At 39.2% G+C, this 19,796-nt stretch overlaps 1 protein-coding gene across 3 annotated transcripts in view; it reads left to right on the forward strand.

Annotated features, from left to right (window-relative positions):
- The window catches only part of PACRG (parkin coregulated), a 213,942-nt gene that overhangs the window by 95,445 nt on the left and 98,701 nt on the right, over window positions 1–19,796 (forward strand). For 2 of the 3 annotated variants that reach the window (XM_088666304.1, XM_035108596.3), the window contains exons 3-4: window positions 8,268–8,439; window positions 15,834–15,983. In XM_088666304.1, coding sequence (XP_088522430.1) covers window positions 8,268–8,439; window positions 15,834–15,983 — 322 coding nt within the window. The remainder of the gene's footprint in view (window positions 1–8,267; window positions 8,440–15,833; window positions 15,984–19,796) is intronic. The other variant, XM_060272802.2, reaches the window with a different exon arrangement.

Here is a 19,796-nt window from a genome sequence, read left to right on the forward strand (position 1 = left end):
AGACGCCCCCATGTATAAGATGACCCCTATTTTTTTAACCCAAAATTAATAAATCAATATTTTCATAAAATCAAATAAATCAAGATTAAAATATCAATATCAATAAATCAAACAGAGCAACTTTGAGCTTTTTGAGGGGGGTGTCGCCCAAAGTTAGGGTTGCCATATTTAAAGAACCTGGGCTGCCCGTGCCAGAGTCCAAGCCTGAACCGAAGCCCAGGCTGCCCGCACCAATGCCAAAGCCTGGGCCGGCAAAGCTGGAGCCTGAACCTGAGCCCAGGCCTCCTGTGCCAGCGTTGGAGCCTGATCCCAAGGCTTCCCAAGCCCGAACCCCTGTGCATTCACCATCTATTTATAAAACAAGCTCTAATTTTTGACTAATATTTTTTTAGCAAAAAATGTGGTCTTATACACACAAAAAAACGGTAACTGGAAATTATAAATGATACATGATTAAGATTGGAGAGCAGTGCACGTATGTATATGTGTATGTGTTATGTGTGCTGTTCTACACATGAAAAATGGTAGTAGATTGCTGAATGTGGTTTTTTACACATTCCAAGCTCTTTGCATGTCATGGGAGAAGATGGTATAAACCCTTTCTAATATGCTAATTTATTACCTTCAGTTTGTTACCTTTTGTTTTCAGTGTAAGGATTCATAGAATCATAAAATTGTACAGTTGGAAGTGACCCTGGTGTTCATCTAATCCAATCCCTTGCAATGCAGGAATCTCAACTAAAACATCCATGTCAGATGGCCATTCAACCTCTGCCTAAAAATCTCCAATGAAGGAAACTCTATTAAAAAGTCATGTATTTAGAGCACCAAACCCACAGCCATGTTTCAGTGGGATTTAAGTGCATAACTCAGTGAATGATTGCAGTTAAAGATAATGAGCTCTGATTATTCTTTACATAGAAGATACACTGTTAACAGAAATAGATTATAATTCTTCAAGTCTTTGACCTAGTTTGGAAAGCAAAAGTATAATTTTGTTTCTGCTTCCTTGATGGAGGAGATACTAAGGTGAATTTTCACTTGTTATATTTTCCAGATATTTGAAATATTTCAAATTATTAGAAACACTAAGCTATGGATTCCATAAGTAAATGTTGCATTTTAAACACAGGATTGACTCTATACCATCTTTTCTAAAAAATAAAATAAAATACAGTGTTCATTTCCAAAAAGAACTCTTGATATGCCTTAAAAGTCAAATATTGACAAGACTCTTTATTTTGAGTTCTTGTACCCTGCTGGTCAGCCCAAAAGTCTCCTAGAGGGGCTTACATACAATCAAAACAAAAAGGCATGGAAAAAAACATGATGCACAAAGGAAAAGGGACAGGGAGGGAAGAGGAATATCAATATCAAAACTCTGGCTCCAATTTCTAAACAGTTGGTCCTAAAACGGCCAGCTGGCACAGTTCAGTGGCAAGAGATGCCCAATGGCACTGGGCCTCCAGCAAAGCTGATTAAATGAGCCCTGCTTCCTATCTCTCCCACTGAGGCAGACCTCTTCCCCTTTGACCTTCCTCTCTTCCTACACTGGGAGCCTTTGCTGGGTTTCATTCCCCTCCATGGATGGAAGCAGCCCAACTCTGCATCCAACTCATACAATTTAATATACTGTACTCCTTAAATTGAGATTGAACCCAAGTACAACCTGTACTACTAGTTGACAGGAGAGAAATACAGCTATATGTATTTAAAACGACAGGCAGATGGGCTTTGTAAGCAATAAACTAACATGTAAAAGCTACAACATTTGAAATAGCTTCTAATTTATTTGCTCTGTAGTTGATGTTTAAACAAGTTTTAGCCCTCGAGGGTTGGAAGGGGGAAGAGAAATTAAATAGTACAGTAGTTTACTACTTTAAATCAATCTAAGAAGGCTATCTGAATTAATACACAGCTCCAGGCAATAGGATATTTTTGTCTGATTTGTAAATCTGTGTTTTCACCATCCAACCCATGACACTGTGTGGAATAGGACTGCTGCTTCTGCTGGCAGCAGGTTGGGTGGAAGAAAATCATTGGTTAGTGTTCTATTTGATTCAAATGTATATATTTTGAGAATTCCCCATTAGCTCCTATTAAAGTGCTGGTAGAACGGGGAAATCTGATTGTAGGATAAATGGCAACTTTTAAGAATATAATATAAATGTTCACTGTTTGCTCAGATATACTCCAAAACAATGTTTCCTTGTCAGGAGGTGCTGGGGGGAACATGTCACAGAATACTGTACTTGATATTCTGTAAACAGGACATTAAATCATTTACCCTGTGATCCTGAAGCTGTTAGCTTGAAAAATCTCACAACCTAGAATAGTGGGGAATTCATGGAATACTGACACCATCCCACAAAACTGAAAAATAATTACATATAGAGGCTTCAGGAAGATTTGATGCAACACAAATCTACTACCAATATTTCCATACTTGGAAATAAACTACTGTACAACAAATATTAAAATCAGTACAAATCTAGAGGGAAATGGAGTTATAACTGAAAACAAGTATGTTTTGATAAAGAAACTTTGGTGGACTAATTTGGTTTCTCTTTTAATAATGAAGCGGACAAAGTATGACCTTTAGGCGCTTTATAACATTTTTCTCCAAATTTGCAAACTAGAAAACATACAATAATTAAGTGGCTGGCTTTATTTATTTTTTGTTTTAATACATTTATCCCACCCATCATGGTAGCACTGACCTGACCTAGACCTGCTTCTGTCGGATGGTGGCAAAAGAACATAAGAAAAGCCCTGCTGAATCAGGCCAAAGGCCCACCTGCTCTAGCATTCTGTTAACATGGTGGCCCACCAATTGCCTATGGAAAGCCCACAAGCAGGACCTGAGTACAGCACCACTCTCCCCAGCAACTGGTATTTAGAGGCCTCTGGTAGTGGAGTAGAACATAGCTATCATGGCCTCTTTTTCTGACAGATTGGTCGGGATCACTGAGGTCAAGGCTACATTTAATTCCTGTAGCCTCCCTTTTCTTTTCACAATTTTGCTAACCCCTCATTCACTCTTTATGCATGACATACTTTATGTATGGCCGCTGGGGATATAATTATGCTTTCACTCTGTGATTCTATATCTTTGACCAAGGCAGAAGGGCAGAGTAATCCTAATCCTGGGCAGGAAACAATTAGAGCTGCAGAGCCACCACTGCATCTGAAACCTTGCTGATTCCTACTGGTCAGGGTGGAATGCGAGGGAGGAGTTTCATTGAGTTTTTGCTAGACTGGACCCCACAGCTGGCAATGGTTCATCTCCCCAAAAGCCCCATTTAGGGGCCTTCTATCACGGTAGAGCCCCACCTTTCAGTAGTGCTCCTCTTCACCAGCAGAGGGGTCCATGTTTCATCTTACCACCACCCTGCTCCAAGCCATCAACATTATGGGTGTAGGATTGATCCCCAACTCAAATAACAATACAGATCTTAAGGTTCCATAAGAAGGCTATTAATTTTCTTTACAATAACCGGGAAATAGCTGGCTGCTTATCAGTCAGTTCTCTTCCTCTTCTTGCTGGTGGTAGTGTGCTCTCTTCATGGATATCTGTCAGCTTGTTGTTTTTCTTACACTTTGTAGGTGAAAATCAGGAAGATTGTAAGATTTTAAATATGGTTTTTAAATAAATTTAAGTAGCAAGCTACACTGATTAATGGAATGAGCTCATCTCCAAAGTTTACTTGCTGTATGGCTTGGTTTGCTGCTGAATCACTTGCTTCTCCATCTCAAATACTGTATGTGAGGCTTTAACTAACCTTTCTCTCAGGAGGCCATACATAGCCTGGGGTTAAACTTGGAAAAATCTTCTATGTAGAGTTCCATTAAGTTAAGACTCCAAAGAGGACCTCTTCAGTACTGAATTATGGGCCTGAGGTTCTGATCTCTCTGCGGGAGACAAATCAGCATGTCATAAGCTTTTATTTCCCCCCTAGAAGATTACAAAGGCATCTGTATATCTCTTCTCTCAATATGTCAGTAGCTGAGCTGTGCGGTTTGGGTGCTGCTGCATAGTATGAGCAGTCTGATTTCTCCCCACCCCCATAGTCCAGACTTTCTGTTTTGTACTTGGTGTTGGGTGAACATTGGATCACAATTACATTGGGCTGGTTGGTATTGTGGACTCAAATGATTGGCCCATTAATGGTTTGTTCTGAGATTTGCAGCTGGGCGTGAGTGGCTGGCAGTTCCAGAATTTGCCTTCAAAATATGTGCTGGATTTCAGTTCCTCGTCTGCCACAAAGTATGTTATTTGTAGACCTTCATTGACCGTGGCCCTTTTCTGTTGTTGCTTAACAAGAGTCTGCATGTCTCTCTCTTTCATGTAAACCATGCTCTATGGCTAGCTTTTAAGGGACTCCTCAGGGAGATCTTTAGGGAGATACTGAAAAAGAAATGGAAACCAGCAGAAAAGAGTGGGATTTTTCCCCTACTGTGAATTCTCACTTTGACATATGTACATTAGCACTCACATATGAGTAAAGGAAAATACAAGTCATGCTTTTCAATATCATCACATTAGGATCTCTGCCAGGAGAGCAAAGTAATTTTATAAATAATTGCTTAGGGTATATACACCTCTATAACATCTTTATACACCTAGAGACCATGCCTTTGTGGTCCTGAGCTGCATATTTCTCTCTGTATATTTCTAGGTCCTATGACATATCATTGATTCTAGCACAAAGTGGCTTGCATTCTCTTTTCTGGTATTTACTGAGTAGAAATATTTGTTGTTATTGTTTTAAAAAGTTGAGGTGCTAAGGGTTAATAATGCAATTTCTCCTATGATACCAATATAAAAAGTGAAGTTTGATGTGGCATTTGCATCCTAGAGCAATTCCCATGTGTGCACTCATGTAAAAACAAATGGGTCATTCATGCAATTGGATTGGAGACAATTCCATCAATGACAAATAGCCAAGAAACTATCAGGAAGTTGCATGAATGATTCATTCCAGTGATATGTATGTACTTGGAAGAATGACCCTGGAAGCTACCCTGAGGATACAAAACGTACTGAAGTTCACTTTATAATAAATATTAAAATTTACACATTTAAAATCACAACAAATGAAATTTACACAAATTCTTCTATAGCTCTTCCAGCTAAATCAGAGGCTCCTGAGCCTGCTGCTACCTCTGTCTTGTGGGTGGGTGGTGTTATTTTGGCCATAACTCCAGAAGCACAGGAAAACTTAATTTGGAAATAAATGATGGTGAGAAAATTCAGAGAAAGGGCAATTGCTGATCTTCTGCTTACTGTTTGGCTTTGTGGTTTATACATTTGTTATATGCATAGTTTGTAGTAACTTTTGTTCTCTTTATGAGAGGGAATGTATACAGACAGCTGTTAGCAGTGTTTCAGCAGATACAGTTAAGTGCATCCAAGGATTTTTTTAGTTTTGATTCAGAATAGCTTTTGTGGGAGGAACTGAAAAATGTAGAAGCATGTTGTGGGTGTTAACAAAAAATCCTATTTATCTTGGCATGTTTGCTTAATAGACACTTTTCAAGGCTAAATAATAAACACAAAAGTAAAGGGTTTCACACTGTGGAATTTAATGCTAAAATATTTCTGGATTCCATGTTGTGGGAGGACATTAAACACTGTGAGATAAAGAACAGTTGGCTTCACACCCGCCCAGCAGATTCTTCAAGAAATCCAATATCATTTAAACCGTTACCAAAGTGGTACCAGTTGCTAGTCGCAACAAACGTTGGGGACAGCTGTTTCTTGGAAAGACAACTCTCAAAGAGGTTTTGCAAATCTAATCCAAGATTGGCCATTTCTCATGAAAAAGCTAGCTAGTTTAGTGCTGGTCAAACCAGGAGAATTATTGACCAACTATGGCGGCAGTCAGCTGAAGAGTCCTTAGAACAGGGCCCCCCCAACTTACCCGGCTTTGGGCCGGTGCCGGCCGTGCCGATGGCGCGGCGGGCTGGAGGGCGGGGGAGCGCGCAGGAGCGCACGCCCATACACATGCGATTTCCGGAAATAGCTTGTGCGCATGCACATGGGCCTCCTCCACGCGCACAAGCTATTTCCAACGCTCCCCCAACCCAGAAGTGCGCCGGAAATTATGCTTGCGCATGTGGCACAAGCTGTTTCCGATGCTCCAGCCACCCGGAAGTGGGCAGCCGTGCCGCTCCGGTACGAACGGGCTGCTGGGGCCCCATAGATGAGCCTTGCGGGCCACATCCAGCCCGCGTACCATAGTTTGGGGAAGCCTGCCTTAGAATGTTGCTGCCATTCAGCTGGATGAGATGAGCTCTGCTTCTGAAATGGCCCAAACATCCTTGGAGGTGCCTTCAGTACCACCATGGAAAGCTTGAAGCATAGAAGTACCATTCACGGTTTTCTGTTGCACGGGGGACAGGGGTATGCTAGGGGTATGCACTCAGTATAAAAAAACAACCACCTTGTCACATTTTGGTTTCCTTTCCTCAGCTATGCCATGATGCTTTGTAATCATGATTTAACTCTGTACATTTCTTTTCTTTTCTTTTCTTTATATGCCACCTTTATCTTCCAAGGATCTCAAGGTGGCACACATGGTTCTTCCCCATTTCATCTTCACATCTGCAACCTTGTGAGGTCGGTTAGGCTAAGAGATGATGACTGGCTCAAGGTCACCCAGTGAGCTTCATGGATGAGTGGGGATTCGAACCCTGCTCTTCTAAGTCTTAGTTCAACAACTCTAACCATTATTCCACACTGGCTTTTTTCAATTTTTCTTCATCTTAGTGTAAAATTATATATAATAAAATAATTATATATAAATCTATAAATAAAATAAATAAATATTAATGACCCCCCCCAACCCTTATTTCCTTGACACCCTCCCTAAAGGCCAAGAACTCTGGAGCTGAGGTAATTTCCCTCCCATTGGTGTCATTGGGTGGGTGGGTTTTGATACAGGGGAAATAAAAAGGGGAAAGCTATCCCATTTCTTATTCTTGCCATATTGAGTCAATAGGCTTAAGAAATGGTAGTAGCTCTGCCAAGGATTCTCCCTCCCCCTTACTTCCATGGGATTACTCTGTATATTAATGAAAACAATAGACAATAATTTGAATTTGATAATAGTTCTGAAGCAATATAGTCTGTTGTAATGAAATAAAGCCAAATTAAACTTGACTTCAAAGTTGTGTTTGATGGACTTGGTTCTCTCGCATTGAAACTATTAATCTAGAGGGAGCATTCTTAGATGTCAACATTATTAAAAATGTGTTCTGCAAGATGCTGGGAAAAATGGAAGAATGCAGGGTTTTTTGTTACTTCAGTGAATGACTTATCTCATAATTTAAATGTCAACTTCAATAAAATACATGGTTTATTCTCAATATTTGCATTTATCCTTTCAAAATGAAGGATTGGCATTGGTCTAGACATTATATCCAATTCCATGTTGCAGAATGTTGCACAGAAAATGCATCCTGACTACAGTTGCTGAATGCATAATCCTAATCATGTCTATTCAGAAATAGGTCCTATTGAAGTCATTAGGGCTTGTTCCCATGTAAATGGGGTTAAGAGTCCAGCCTAAACCTGTATTATTCTAATCATTATGTTTTCAGCTAATTTATTTATCTGATAACTTCCCAGAGATACAAGATCAGAAATTCAGATGTGTACTTTAAGAGTTATCAAAGTAAGCATCTAAATATCTCTGGTTGAATCTTCAGTTGTTGTGGTCATATCATGGATATTCTTATAGTTATAACTGATTTGACCTTTCAGTTGTGTCAGACTTGTTGTTTGTTGTTTAGTCGTTTAGTCGTGTCCGACTCTTCGTGACCCTATGGACCAGAGCACGCCAGGCACTCCTGTCTTCCACTGCCTCCCGCAGTTTGGTCAGACTCATGTTCGTAGCTTCGAGAACACTGTCCAACCATCTCATCCTCTGTCAGTTACTTGTTAGACTCAACTTTATTTTTCATTAGAAGGATACCTCCATACTGATGCAGTGCCTTTTTCTCTGGATCAATCATATCAAATAATATTCAGAAATAAGAATGTAAAAAACAAATTTCTAAACATCATTGCTTTTGTTCTACTGGGCAGGAACTAAGGAATCCATCATTCTGCAAACATTACACTTGGCATATTGCCATATTCTAGTGGACACTAAATTTTGTATTGCTCAATAAAACTGTGCCATGAGTCTTTTGGTTCACCTGGACATCATGTAGGCTTAATTTAGATTTCTCTCTCCCCCCCCCCCTTTGTGCACTTTCAGGTGGAGATAGAGAAGCTGGACTATCATCACTATCTGCCATTGTTTTTCGATGGTCTATGTGAAATGCAATTTCCCTATGAGTTTTTTGCTCGGCAAGGCATCCATGACATGCTGGAGCATGGAGGGAACAAGATCCTTCCTGTCATTCCTCAGCTCATTATCCCAATAAAAAGTAAGTGTGCATATGGAGGAAAGCTAACATTGAAGGTATATATTCAAGCTTTTTGACAAGTTACTAATTAAGCAATAAAGCATGACAGGCTGCCAAGCGGATGATGCCAAATCTGAGTCAATTGTGAGATAGAAGACCAGAAGCCTTTTGCCTTCAATCACACATTTGGTACCTGAATCCCATAAAATTGTGCTGTCTGAATTCTCTGACTCTTAACGCTGCTCTTAGTAAATAATAAATTAAATTACCGGATTTCTCTTTTTCTTCTGGTCCCCATCCAACCATCTTATGAAAAGCACTCAGAAAAGAAAGGTGGAAAAGTAACAAAAAAGTTTTTAATGGCTTTATCTTCATTTTCTTTGCTATTTTTGAGCACATTAGTCATCTTTATTCCTAACATCATGTCTTTTCACATCAAAATGATAATGGCCTGGTTTGGCTGTATATATTAAACAGATATGTATGAGACTTGGTTCTCATATGGTTCATGTTTGCATCACTCCTTCCCCTCTCTCTTAAAGGTGGACTGCAGTTCAGCACTTCCTGGGTTAATTAACCATAGTTTCCTGTTACACATGATCCCTGAAACTATACCGTAGTTATTAAGATCAGAAGAAACCATGGTTTAAGATCCTGGCTTGTTCCAATCATAGTTTTCCAATTCAGATCTAATGGAGAATGAGAGTTAATTAAACCAAGAAGTGTAAGTGTTGAGATGAGAACTCAGTGAGAACAGTAGGGCATGTATGGTGTGGCAGAGCTCTCCACACTGCTGCTTACATGAACGGGACTGCAAAGGGGTGGTGATGAGATCAGGGTAGTGTTTGTACACTACTACAAGCATAAGATTGGCAGAAGCAGTTGCATTGGTGCAACTGTGTGGCGCTGACCTCACTGCTTCCCTGCCCCCAGCTCTGTCTAGGTAAGCAGCAGCGATGCCGCTCTACTCCAGACTCCACCACACGCTCCTACGACCTTGAAATATTTGTGAACTTTGTCCAATTTTTATCTAATCCAAATAATCTGCTGACATAGTACTACTAGGTAAGTCTCCTTTGGAAATCTCTCAAATATCCCTCTCTTTCAGCTCCCTATATTCACAGATAATAACAATTTCCAGAGTGCTTGTCAAATGTACAAATGCTGCAAAATATTCTTCTGCTGTCAGTTGAAGCTGATGACTATCTGAGTATTTTCATCTTTCTCCCCCTCACCCCATTTTGCTCTTCTCGTACCAAGGCTGAACGCAGGGAGACTCCCATATTCTTCCACCTCATAAGTAGGGAACAATAATTGGGTGTCCCACCCCCCCCCCACCACCAAGGGCAGTCTGAGAAAAAACTGATAGAACAAAAGAGCTTCACCCCTTCTGGGCAAGTATCTGAGCCAGCCTCCAGTAGCTATAAAGCAGCTGATTCCCATTGGAAGGTTGTTTGAGTGAGGGTGGTTGAGAGTGTAGTTATGGAATGAAGATAAACAAGAAAGGAATAACAAAGAATTAATTCAGCTCTTGCAGTTAAAACTTGATAATACAATTAAACTACACCCAAATGTGTTTTAGGCTTCATGTAATCGACTCACATTGTTTCACATTTTGTAAGACTCCACTGCCTTTTTGGCCTTTCAAAATGCCTTGTAAAAGTATTTTTAGAACACATGAAAACAGCACAAGAACAGGGAAGAAATTCAGGGGATGGCCCGCAGGGACTGATATATCAAGAAAGGTTAAAATATATAGATTACAGAGTGCAAATGTTAACAGTTTGTAAATGTACTGTCTAGGGAGGTGGATATTTTACTTTATCTTAACTGTTTAAATCAAGACAAGATGCATTTCTAACAGAATCTAGATTGATCTGGGAATTTCTTGAAATCCAGCTCTCTGTGCCTTTGAGCTTTTCCAGATAAAAGTTGTTTCACACAGGAAGGGCCAGCAGAAGCTACTTTGCTGCTCTAAATGCCAAAAAAAGTCGCTCCCTTCATGGTTCATTTATCCCACCCCCTGTTTGAAGCCCTTTTGCACTGCCTCCATTCAGCTAAATGAAGCCAAGTGTTCATATTTGTATGAACAAAGAAATTGTACTGTCATTTGAAAGACAAAAGGACCTGTAACAGGGAAACCTTGGGTGGTGATGGAGAACAACACACAATTGGTTCCACATGTCAGATCTGTTACCCCTAGACTCTACAATGTGTATGTATTGGGGTTCTGTTCCCTACTGAGGGATTTACAGAAACCTCGAATTATACTGCCCATATAACCTAATTGTTTGGACAATCCCTGCATACTTTAAATTCACAGTTGCCATATGTTCATGGGTATCCTAATATCTTTCCTTCACATGTTGTAGGAGTATTGCATTTCCCCAATACTCGCATCATATTTTTCCTAGCTAGTGTGTCCTAAGATTGAGCACATTAGTTTCATGTGGAAAGTGGTTGCATGCTAGAACTATTAAATGGGTGCCTATGACATCACTGTTGAGTGACCAAACTCTTCCTCCCCAATTGTGCCTGAAAAATTGTTGTTGTTTTTTAAACCATTTGGAAGGGTTGATGTCTGTCCAGGAGATCAGAATTGTTATTTTCCTGCAAATGACCCCACATAACAAGGCAAATTGGTTGTTGCAGCACCAAGGAGACCTCCTGGTGAGCAAGTGAAATGAGGACTTTTGAGCCTCTGCCTCCATTCCATCTCTTCTAGGTTCTGCTCACTTTTGGAGAACTCAGGTCTCTTCAAAGGCCATTCTCTGGCCCATTGATGGACATTCCTCCTACCTTCCCTAGTGTCCCACCTGGTGCTTCCTTGTGCTGCTGGACTGGTGAGGTTATGTGGGAGCCTGGGAGGCATTTGGTTCCTAAAGTCCAGCAGACCACTGTGATGGTTCCAACTCTGATTCTAGAGGCCCTGGTGCTATGCCACCTGGTTCAGTGAGCTCCTGCTTACCTGCTTCATGTTATGTTGTCCTCTGATCACCGCCATCAGACTCCTGGCGGCTGCACCACCCAGTTCAGTGCTGAGCCATAAAAAATTGTTTTAGCTTTGCTTTTTTTCAGTGCTGCTACCAGCAAATATAAGCCTCTAATGCTGCTTGGTAAGATTGCAGGGAGCACTAATGTGGTGCATTAGGGCTACTTGCCCAGGACCCCCTCAAAGCTGGCACTAGAAACTGGTGTGACTTAAAGTGCTTAACTTTGATTGGATTGCAACCCTTGGTTCTTAATCGATTCCCTATTAAGGAATTCAGGCTCCATTAAAATCAATGGTGTTTTTATATATATATATAAAAACAAATTTGACCTAGATGACTTATCTTGAAGTAACCATCTCTTTTATCAAAGGTTGTGAAATACTGGAGCATTGACATTCAATAGCTGAAAAAGTGCATTTGCAATTACCATGTCTAAATTGGATTCTGTAGCTTAGAAAAAAAGTCACTTCAGCAATTCTTAGTGTTGTAAGAAGCAGAATTTCCTGTTATCATTTCCCATCAAGCATAGCTACTATATGAAGCTACTGTCACAAGTATATTAAACTAATGCTTCTGCACAAGCATGTCTGAAGGGTTAATTAAATCCCAGTTCCTCTAACAATTGCCGAAATAGAAACAAAATAATAATCTTGGATAATCTTGAGGAAAAGTCTACTATAGAAACAAGGAACAGAAGGAACAAAATTCAGGTGTTAAGAACAACTGGAGATCAAATTAGCAGGGGAAAAATTTGGATTGGAGAAACACATGGTCATAGAGACTGAAAGGAAATATGGAGCAGAATAAATAGAAGCAAGCAAACAATTAGCCAAATTGGTGTGTAGCCATAGTTTTGTTCCATCAGTGGCAATATTTCAAATGAAAATGTTACTCCAGGACTTGCAGGGTGTTGTTTTGAAAACAATTTTTAGTATCAATGCATAGTTCGGTGATGATAATTGTATTGATTCCATATTGATTCAATACTACATAATAGGATGTCCTGTGTTAGTCCAGGACTTTATGAAGCTCATTAGCCATCTCTTAACACCACAAGGTTATTGTGATGATGATGATGATGATAATAATAATAATAATAATAATAATAATAATAATAATAATAATAATTTATTATTTATACCCCGCCCATCTGGCCGGGTCTCCCCAGCCACTCTGGCGGCTTCCAACAGAAGAATAAAACACAATAATCTATTAATGTCTTCTAAAAGTCTGGTAGTTGTTTTCCTCTTTGACATCTGTTGGGAGGGCGTTCCACAGGGTAGGCGCCACCACCGAGAAGGCCTTCTGCCTAGTTCCCTGCAACTTGGCTTCTCGCAACGAGGGAACCGCCAGAAGGCCCTCGGTGCTGGACCTCAGTGTCCGGGCAGAATGATGGAGGTGGAGACGCTCCTTCAGGTATACTGGACTGAGGATAAATTTTGCGGTAGGGAAAATCCATGTACTCTGCACCCTGGGTAAAATAATAATCACAATAGCATTAAAAAAAAACCCAACAAACATTGCAGTCACTATAATAGCAAACACAGTATCATAAAGCAAATAGCAACAAATTCCTCAAAACAATTAATACAATTCAATAAAGTCATAGTAACTCATTGTATTGTGAGGATTCTTCCGAATCACATAGAACCATAATATGGACATTTGAAGAAAAAATAATTTGATCTGGCATTGTCTATATACTCTATGATTTCCTTGAGGGAAAGTGAGCCTTCATAAAATTGTTTTCATTAAAAAGATTCTCAGCACCACCACTAACACTATTGTAATGTTTTACGTTTTTAATGAGATTGTATATTGCAAAACACAGACACATTCTCCTGTGTAAAATTCTGTTTATCGAGAGAAGGTAGCATCATTATTTTTTACAGTATTCGGCATCTTAGAGAGCGACAGATTCCTTCAAGCTATCCAACAACAACAACAAAAAAAATCTGCTCTGGTTGGTTTTTGTCTCTTTATCCATTAGATGTCAAAACCATTACTCAAGGAAAAGGAACAATCTTAAATGATCCGGAACACTTAGAGTATATATACAAGAGAAACTGCTTTTGGTCAGTGACTTACAGCAACAAATAATGAAATATGGGGAGAAGTTAATTTTTTTCCTTTGGCCTGTTAAGAACTGGAAGGTTTGGTACTAAATAGCCTTGTGAAAGGTTATGCACTCAAGCTGTTCCTCTCTGTTAATGTTCTCATATGGCCCTAAGTGGAACATCTGGTGATTATTATTTTTTACAAAACACATTACAAGGCATAAATAAGGCTTTGAATTGCCACAGTAATGTATAATTATGTTGAGTAATACATTAACAATGGGACGCGGGTGGCGCTGTGGTCTGAACCACTGAGCCTCTTGGGCTTGCCGATCAGAAGGTTGGCGGTTTGAATCCCTATGATGGGGTGAGCTCCCATTGCTCTCTGTCCCAGCTCCTGCCAACCTAGCAGCTTGAAGGCATGTCAGTGCAAGTAGATAAATAGGTAGCGCTGTGGCGGGAAGGTAAACGGTGTTTCCATGTGCTCTGGTTTCCATCATGGTGTCCCGTTGCGCCAGAAGCGGTTTAGTCATGGTGGCCACATGACCCGGAAAGCTGTCTGTGGACAAACGCCAACTCCCTCGGCCTGAAAGAGAGATAAGCGCTGCAACCCCATAGTCGCCTTTGACTGGACTTTAATCATACAGGGTCCTTTACCTTTACCTTTTTTACCTTAATACATTAACACCACAATCCTATGCATTCAGTGGTAAGTCACATTAAGCTGAATGGGGCTTACTCCCAGATAAGTGGGTATGGTTTTGCAGGCTTGTTGTAACTCCTCTCTTGCTCCCACAAGTCAAAATGAAGCTAGGCTTTGACAGGGTTATCTCTACTTAAATCCTTATGTAAATTAAATTCTTAACGCTGGCATTTTTATAATAATTAAATTACTACAATCTTACATAAAATAGTTTCTTAGTGGAGCAGAGAGAAATTTTTTGTTACTGGGAAAGTGGAGGGTTTTTTTTTTACTTCATAAAGAAAGGTATAAAATGATATTTAAATTGTAAGAAATGGCATGCCAACTGCAGCAGTTCAACCATTGGAGATTAAAGTTGTCTCAAATGATGAACCTACAAGGGAAATGTTGATTAGCTAAAGGGTGAACTGATTTTGCCAGGGGGACATCTTCCCTAGTCTGTCCATGCCAGTCTCCCTGGTAATACAACAAAGTTAGAGTCACACCTCTTACATGCTATCCTGAATAGTTCATGTATCACTCCACATTCTATTTAATAAAGCTGTGAGCTATTTAATTGCGATTATTGATGTTTGCATCTTCATTTTCTTCACATGGCCATCATTCTATATTCATAATATTCAAGTTCAACCATATATACATAGCATATCCCTTCTGATTTCTTTTAGACTGTGACATCTGCAGTGTAGGGTAATGATATTTTCAAATTTAGTTGTTATTTTGAAAAAGGAATTCAAAATGCAGAGCTTCATAATATGCTAGTCCATCAGTATTAGACAGTCCTCCATAACTATACAAGTGGGCTTGAAAATTCTGCTACAACTTTGCAAAAATGTGAATGCGTGGAAAACATTTAAACCTACAGTATTTAACATTTGTTCCAAGGCTGCATAATTTTGGAGGGGGAGGCCAATAACTTGGATAATTTGTATTCAAATTATACATGTGAAAATATACAGTAATTGACTTTTAAGACAAGGGAGAATACAACATCCTCTGCCTTTAAAAATGAAAAATAAAACAAGTGAATGGAGACAAAAGGTATTATTGAAAGACATAGCAAAATTCAGCTGCTTGAAACTACACAAAAATTTCTCAAGTAGGCAAGAATCCTTATTCTTTATCAGATTGTTTGTCTTTTAAAAGAAGCCTACAAGCTTTTCTCTGTAAACATTTGTCTCATTGTGCTGGTTCTTCAAATACTAAGAATTGTTAATTGAAATGAATAAAGTGATTGCTAAGCAAGCAGATACAAACAGGCTAATTGTTGCATTAGAATGTCTCTATTGTCAACATTTGCGGGTTGCCTTCGCGGTTCCATTAGTCCCAGTGGTACTTACTGATAGCTTTTTTTCTTTCTTTCTTTTTTGGAAGCAGTAACATAGGCAGCAAGGAGGAATAATGAGCTGCCTTCTTGGGGTTAGTGAGGAGTCAGCACAAATTGTGGGAACAAATAACAGTCAGACAAGGCAGTGTTTTATAACATTGGGGCTGCAATCCATCTTTGGGTTCCTTCAAAGCTGGGCTAATAAAGGCCCACTTACAATCCCCAGCAGAGTACAGTTTAATTAAATTTGTCCATTAGAGGATTTCTCCCCCTCCCTTGTACATTCCTGAAATTAATTCTTCTGTTTTCTGCTTGTCTCTTTTCCTTTATCAAAGATGCGCTGAACCTTCGAAACCGACAGGTCATCTGCATCACACTCAAAGTTCTCCAGCACCTGGTTGTGTCAGCTGACATGGTGGGGGAAGCCTTAGTGCCCTATTATCGACAGATTCTCCCCATTTTAAACATCTTTAAGAATATGAATGGTGAGTGATCCTAGCAGTTACCGCATCTAGCAAGCCCTCCAGCCAGGAGGGGCTTGAGGCAGGGTTAATTAACAGCATAGTTAGATTTTACTACTGCATATAAACTAAAATGTATTTGGCACCCTCTCCTGTTATTCCCCAGGGATGGAGCAAAATTAACAACTTCATTTATTCTTACTGGTAAAGCTTATTCAACACATTACAGAAGCACTGGAGCAGCTCTGTAATCTACCAATAATTAATTTGTAAAGTTTTGTAGCACTCTTTTAATTCATTAATAGATTACACACACCCCTGCACTGCTTTCACCTGACAAGTTAAGACTCCACCTCTTGATCCTTCTCAGAACTTTTCTAATTAGTAAAGTTTGGTGTCATTATTTCCTGGCTTGGTACCCAATATAAGTAAAGTTTTAAACTGATTTATTCAGTTTGGAGGAAAATTAAGTTTTATTATTTCAAATTCTTTACATTCCTGTTCTTATAAAGTTATGTGCATTGCTCTACCTAATCTGTGTAGTCTTGGTTGAGCAGTTTAAATATTTTAGCAGGGAAGTATTTCTATTTTGTTCAAAATCTCATTTTATGTCTTTAAAAAAATGAAGTTTACGTAATGAAGATTAGTGTTTAACTCTACATGCCTCAACCCAGCTGACATTCTTTCTAATATATGATTTCTGTTAAAAACCACTTGATATATTGTTGGACTGGTCACTTTTAAGTAATTACCTTAACATTTTGTGCTGTTATTTTAGTATAAAAGGTAAAGGGACCCCTGACCATTAAGTCCAGTCGTGACCAACTCTGGGGTTGCGCGCTCATCTCACATTATTGGCCGAGAGAGCCGGCGTATAGCTTCCAGGTCATGTGGGTTGTTGGTAGCTTGGCTAATTAAGATAATACAATTTGCCAGATGTAAAAAAATAATAATATTCTGGTATTTCAGTAACATATTCACAAGCCTTACCTTTCACTCACATTGCCACCCTATGCATAATCTTATTTAGTTCATAACTTACTTCACGTCCCATAAAGTCTAGGTGATGCAGCAACAGTAGTTGTTACTTGGGGAGGAAAGGGCTATTAAATGAGTTGGGGACTTTTGATCGATGCAAATTGTGTATCATTAGCCAATTAACAATTAAAATGCTATCTGATGTGGCTAGAAGAATGGGAATGAGCAGCATCAAGGTAATACCGTAATAATAATATTTTTATCAATTGTACCCCACCCACAAAGTCACGAAGACTCGGACATGACTAAACGATTAAACAACAACAACAACCCCACCCATCTAACTGGGTTGTCCTAGGCACTCTGGGTGGTACAGAGAACTGTGGAACATCGATGAAATGTGACAGTTCATTGCTCTGACATACATGGAATTCCAGAGCAAGCAGGTTTCTCTCCATTCTCTTGCATGGATGCAACCACTTTCTGTATCCATCTCTTTTCATGTGTGGTGCTACCCCTTCTCTTGAGAAAGCGAAATATAAAGCAAATTAAAAGTTTAAAGTAAATAGGGGTTACCCAGTGCAACCTCCCCCCCTTTAAGTCTGGGGCTATTCTCTCCAGAATCATATTAAGAACTCATCTAAGGAGAGGGAAGAATTGAATCAAACTGGTTTTCTTGTAGCTTTTAACACTATAAAATTATGTTTTAAATAGATGGAGGACCATGTAAAAGTAACTTACACTTCTGCACTCGTCAGACTATTAGAATTATGAATAACATATTTAAGGCAATAAGCTTTTATAATTGCTGTACCAGTGCTATTTTTCTACAAAAAGAGGTGCTGAAACTCATGAGCGAGGCCTTGTTCTCTTTTAATGGCAATGGGCCCCACCTGAGAGGTGCTGAAACTGAGTTCTGGTGAGTGCCAGCTGAAAAAGAAAGCCCTGGCTGTAGGTCTGTTAAAGTTGCACTGCCATATTTTATGGTATCTGGTTTTACTTCTTATTCATTGAGAACCCAATAGTTAAATCTTTCTGGAGATTAAAAGATAAGAAAAATATAATGTCTGTGACATGGCTTAGATCTGTTGTTAACCCTGTGACACCACTTGAATCTATTACCTTCTTGAACTCAATACAGTACCAAAATTTGGTATTTCTTTACAAGGTGCATTTTAAAACAAATCAAAGGGGGAAAAACACATTTTTTATTATTTGAAAGTGTTTTATTTTTGTTGTTAAAATAATGAACCCTTGTTGTGCAGTTCATATTATAAATGGAGTTTCGTGAAGGTGCCTGAGGTAAATAAATGCTTAAAAGAATTAGGAATTCATTTTATGGTTTTTAGTGAGAAGACAGAAATTATGATGCAGGAGGACCAAAGGGAATCTTCAAAGCTTAGCACTGTCATGTGTTGTATTCTATGGATATTATATAAAGCATAGGAAGTAGAAATTAGTTTGATAAGTGTTAGACAGTTGTATCAAGTAAATGCTTTTTGCATAACATAGTCAGGTAAATGAAAATGCCATTGATCTGCTTTAACAACTATTATATGCTGTCAAGTGAAAACAACTGTAATGGCTTATGTGCATTATAAAGGAAAAACATTTTCATGTCATCAATTTATCTTATTCAGTAGTGATCAATAACTGTTTGTGAAATGCTGTGCAGATTAAACAGCCCAGAATATTTCGAAACAAAACCCTGTCAACCTCTGCAGCATACAGAGTAAAGGCACAGATTTAAAATGTATTAAATTAAGTTAATCATTTTGATATCTGTAAGCCCTGATGTGCTAAAACTTAAAACGTTAAAAGCTTCTTTTGTAATAGAAGGCCTTCATTGTTGGTCAATAAAATGTTGACCCATTGAAATTAATGAACCTACCTTAGTCATGTTACTTCATTTCACTGGGTCTACTCTGAGTAAAAGTGAGTAAAACTATCCCATGAAAAGACATTAACTTCTGGAATCAGAACTTTGAACATATGCAATACTTACTGACAGTTTATCTATAGATTAGTGGGGAACCACTAGAGTTAACTATAAGACTTGTAATCACAGTTGTGGAATACAAACTTACTTTGCATATTAAGTGTTAACTGGAACACTCACAGAATCTATAGTCACTGACCGTCTGGGTTTAAACACATTAAAGTAAGTCACACAAAACTCAATAATCTGGTTAGGGCCATCTGCTGTCTAATGAAATCCTGCCTAAATCGGTGGAATTACGGTAGCATTCTAGTGTTAGTAGTTAGGTTAGAATAGAATAGAATAATTTATTGGCAAAGTAGTTTGTAGTCTAAAGGTATCTGACAGTGCTATTTTATAAGGTAGCATTATTTGAACACAAGATTCCTTCATTTTCAGCTAATCCCCTCCCCCTGTACTGCTTCCGCATATGACACAGCTCACTATTTTTGGTATACCCCCCTGACCCACTGGAGGGACTTTTCAGCAGTTGCAAGGGCCAAAGGGGGGGATATCTGCTATGTGAGTTTACCTTCTGCTCATGCAATGTTGGATTCCACTCCCTAATACAGGGGTAGTCAACGTGGTACACTTCATAAATATCGGATTGCAACTGTAATCAGTTCTGATCATTAGCCATAGTGGTTTGGGCTCATGGGAACTGCAGTTCAAAACATATGGAAGGCACCATATTTGCTATCCCTGCCATAATACTTAGCAGCCACCAATAGGTTACTGCAATGCATCATACGGTATGTGGGGCTGCCTTTGAAGATGATTTGGAAACTGCAGCTGGTGCAGAATTTGGTGGCCAGGTTGCTCACTGGTGCAAGATGGTCTAAGCACATGTATCGCCAATCCTGGCCTGATTGCACTGGCTA

The sequence above is a fragment of the Zootoca vivipara genome, chromosome 3 (genome assembly GCF_965207765.1).
Source record: "Zootoca vivipara chromosome 3, rZooViv2.hap1.1, whole genome shotgun sequence".
Classification (NCBI taxonomy): Eukaryota; Metazoa; Chordata; class Lepidosauria; order Squamata; family Lacertidae; genus Zootoca; species Zootoca vivipara.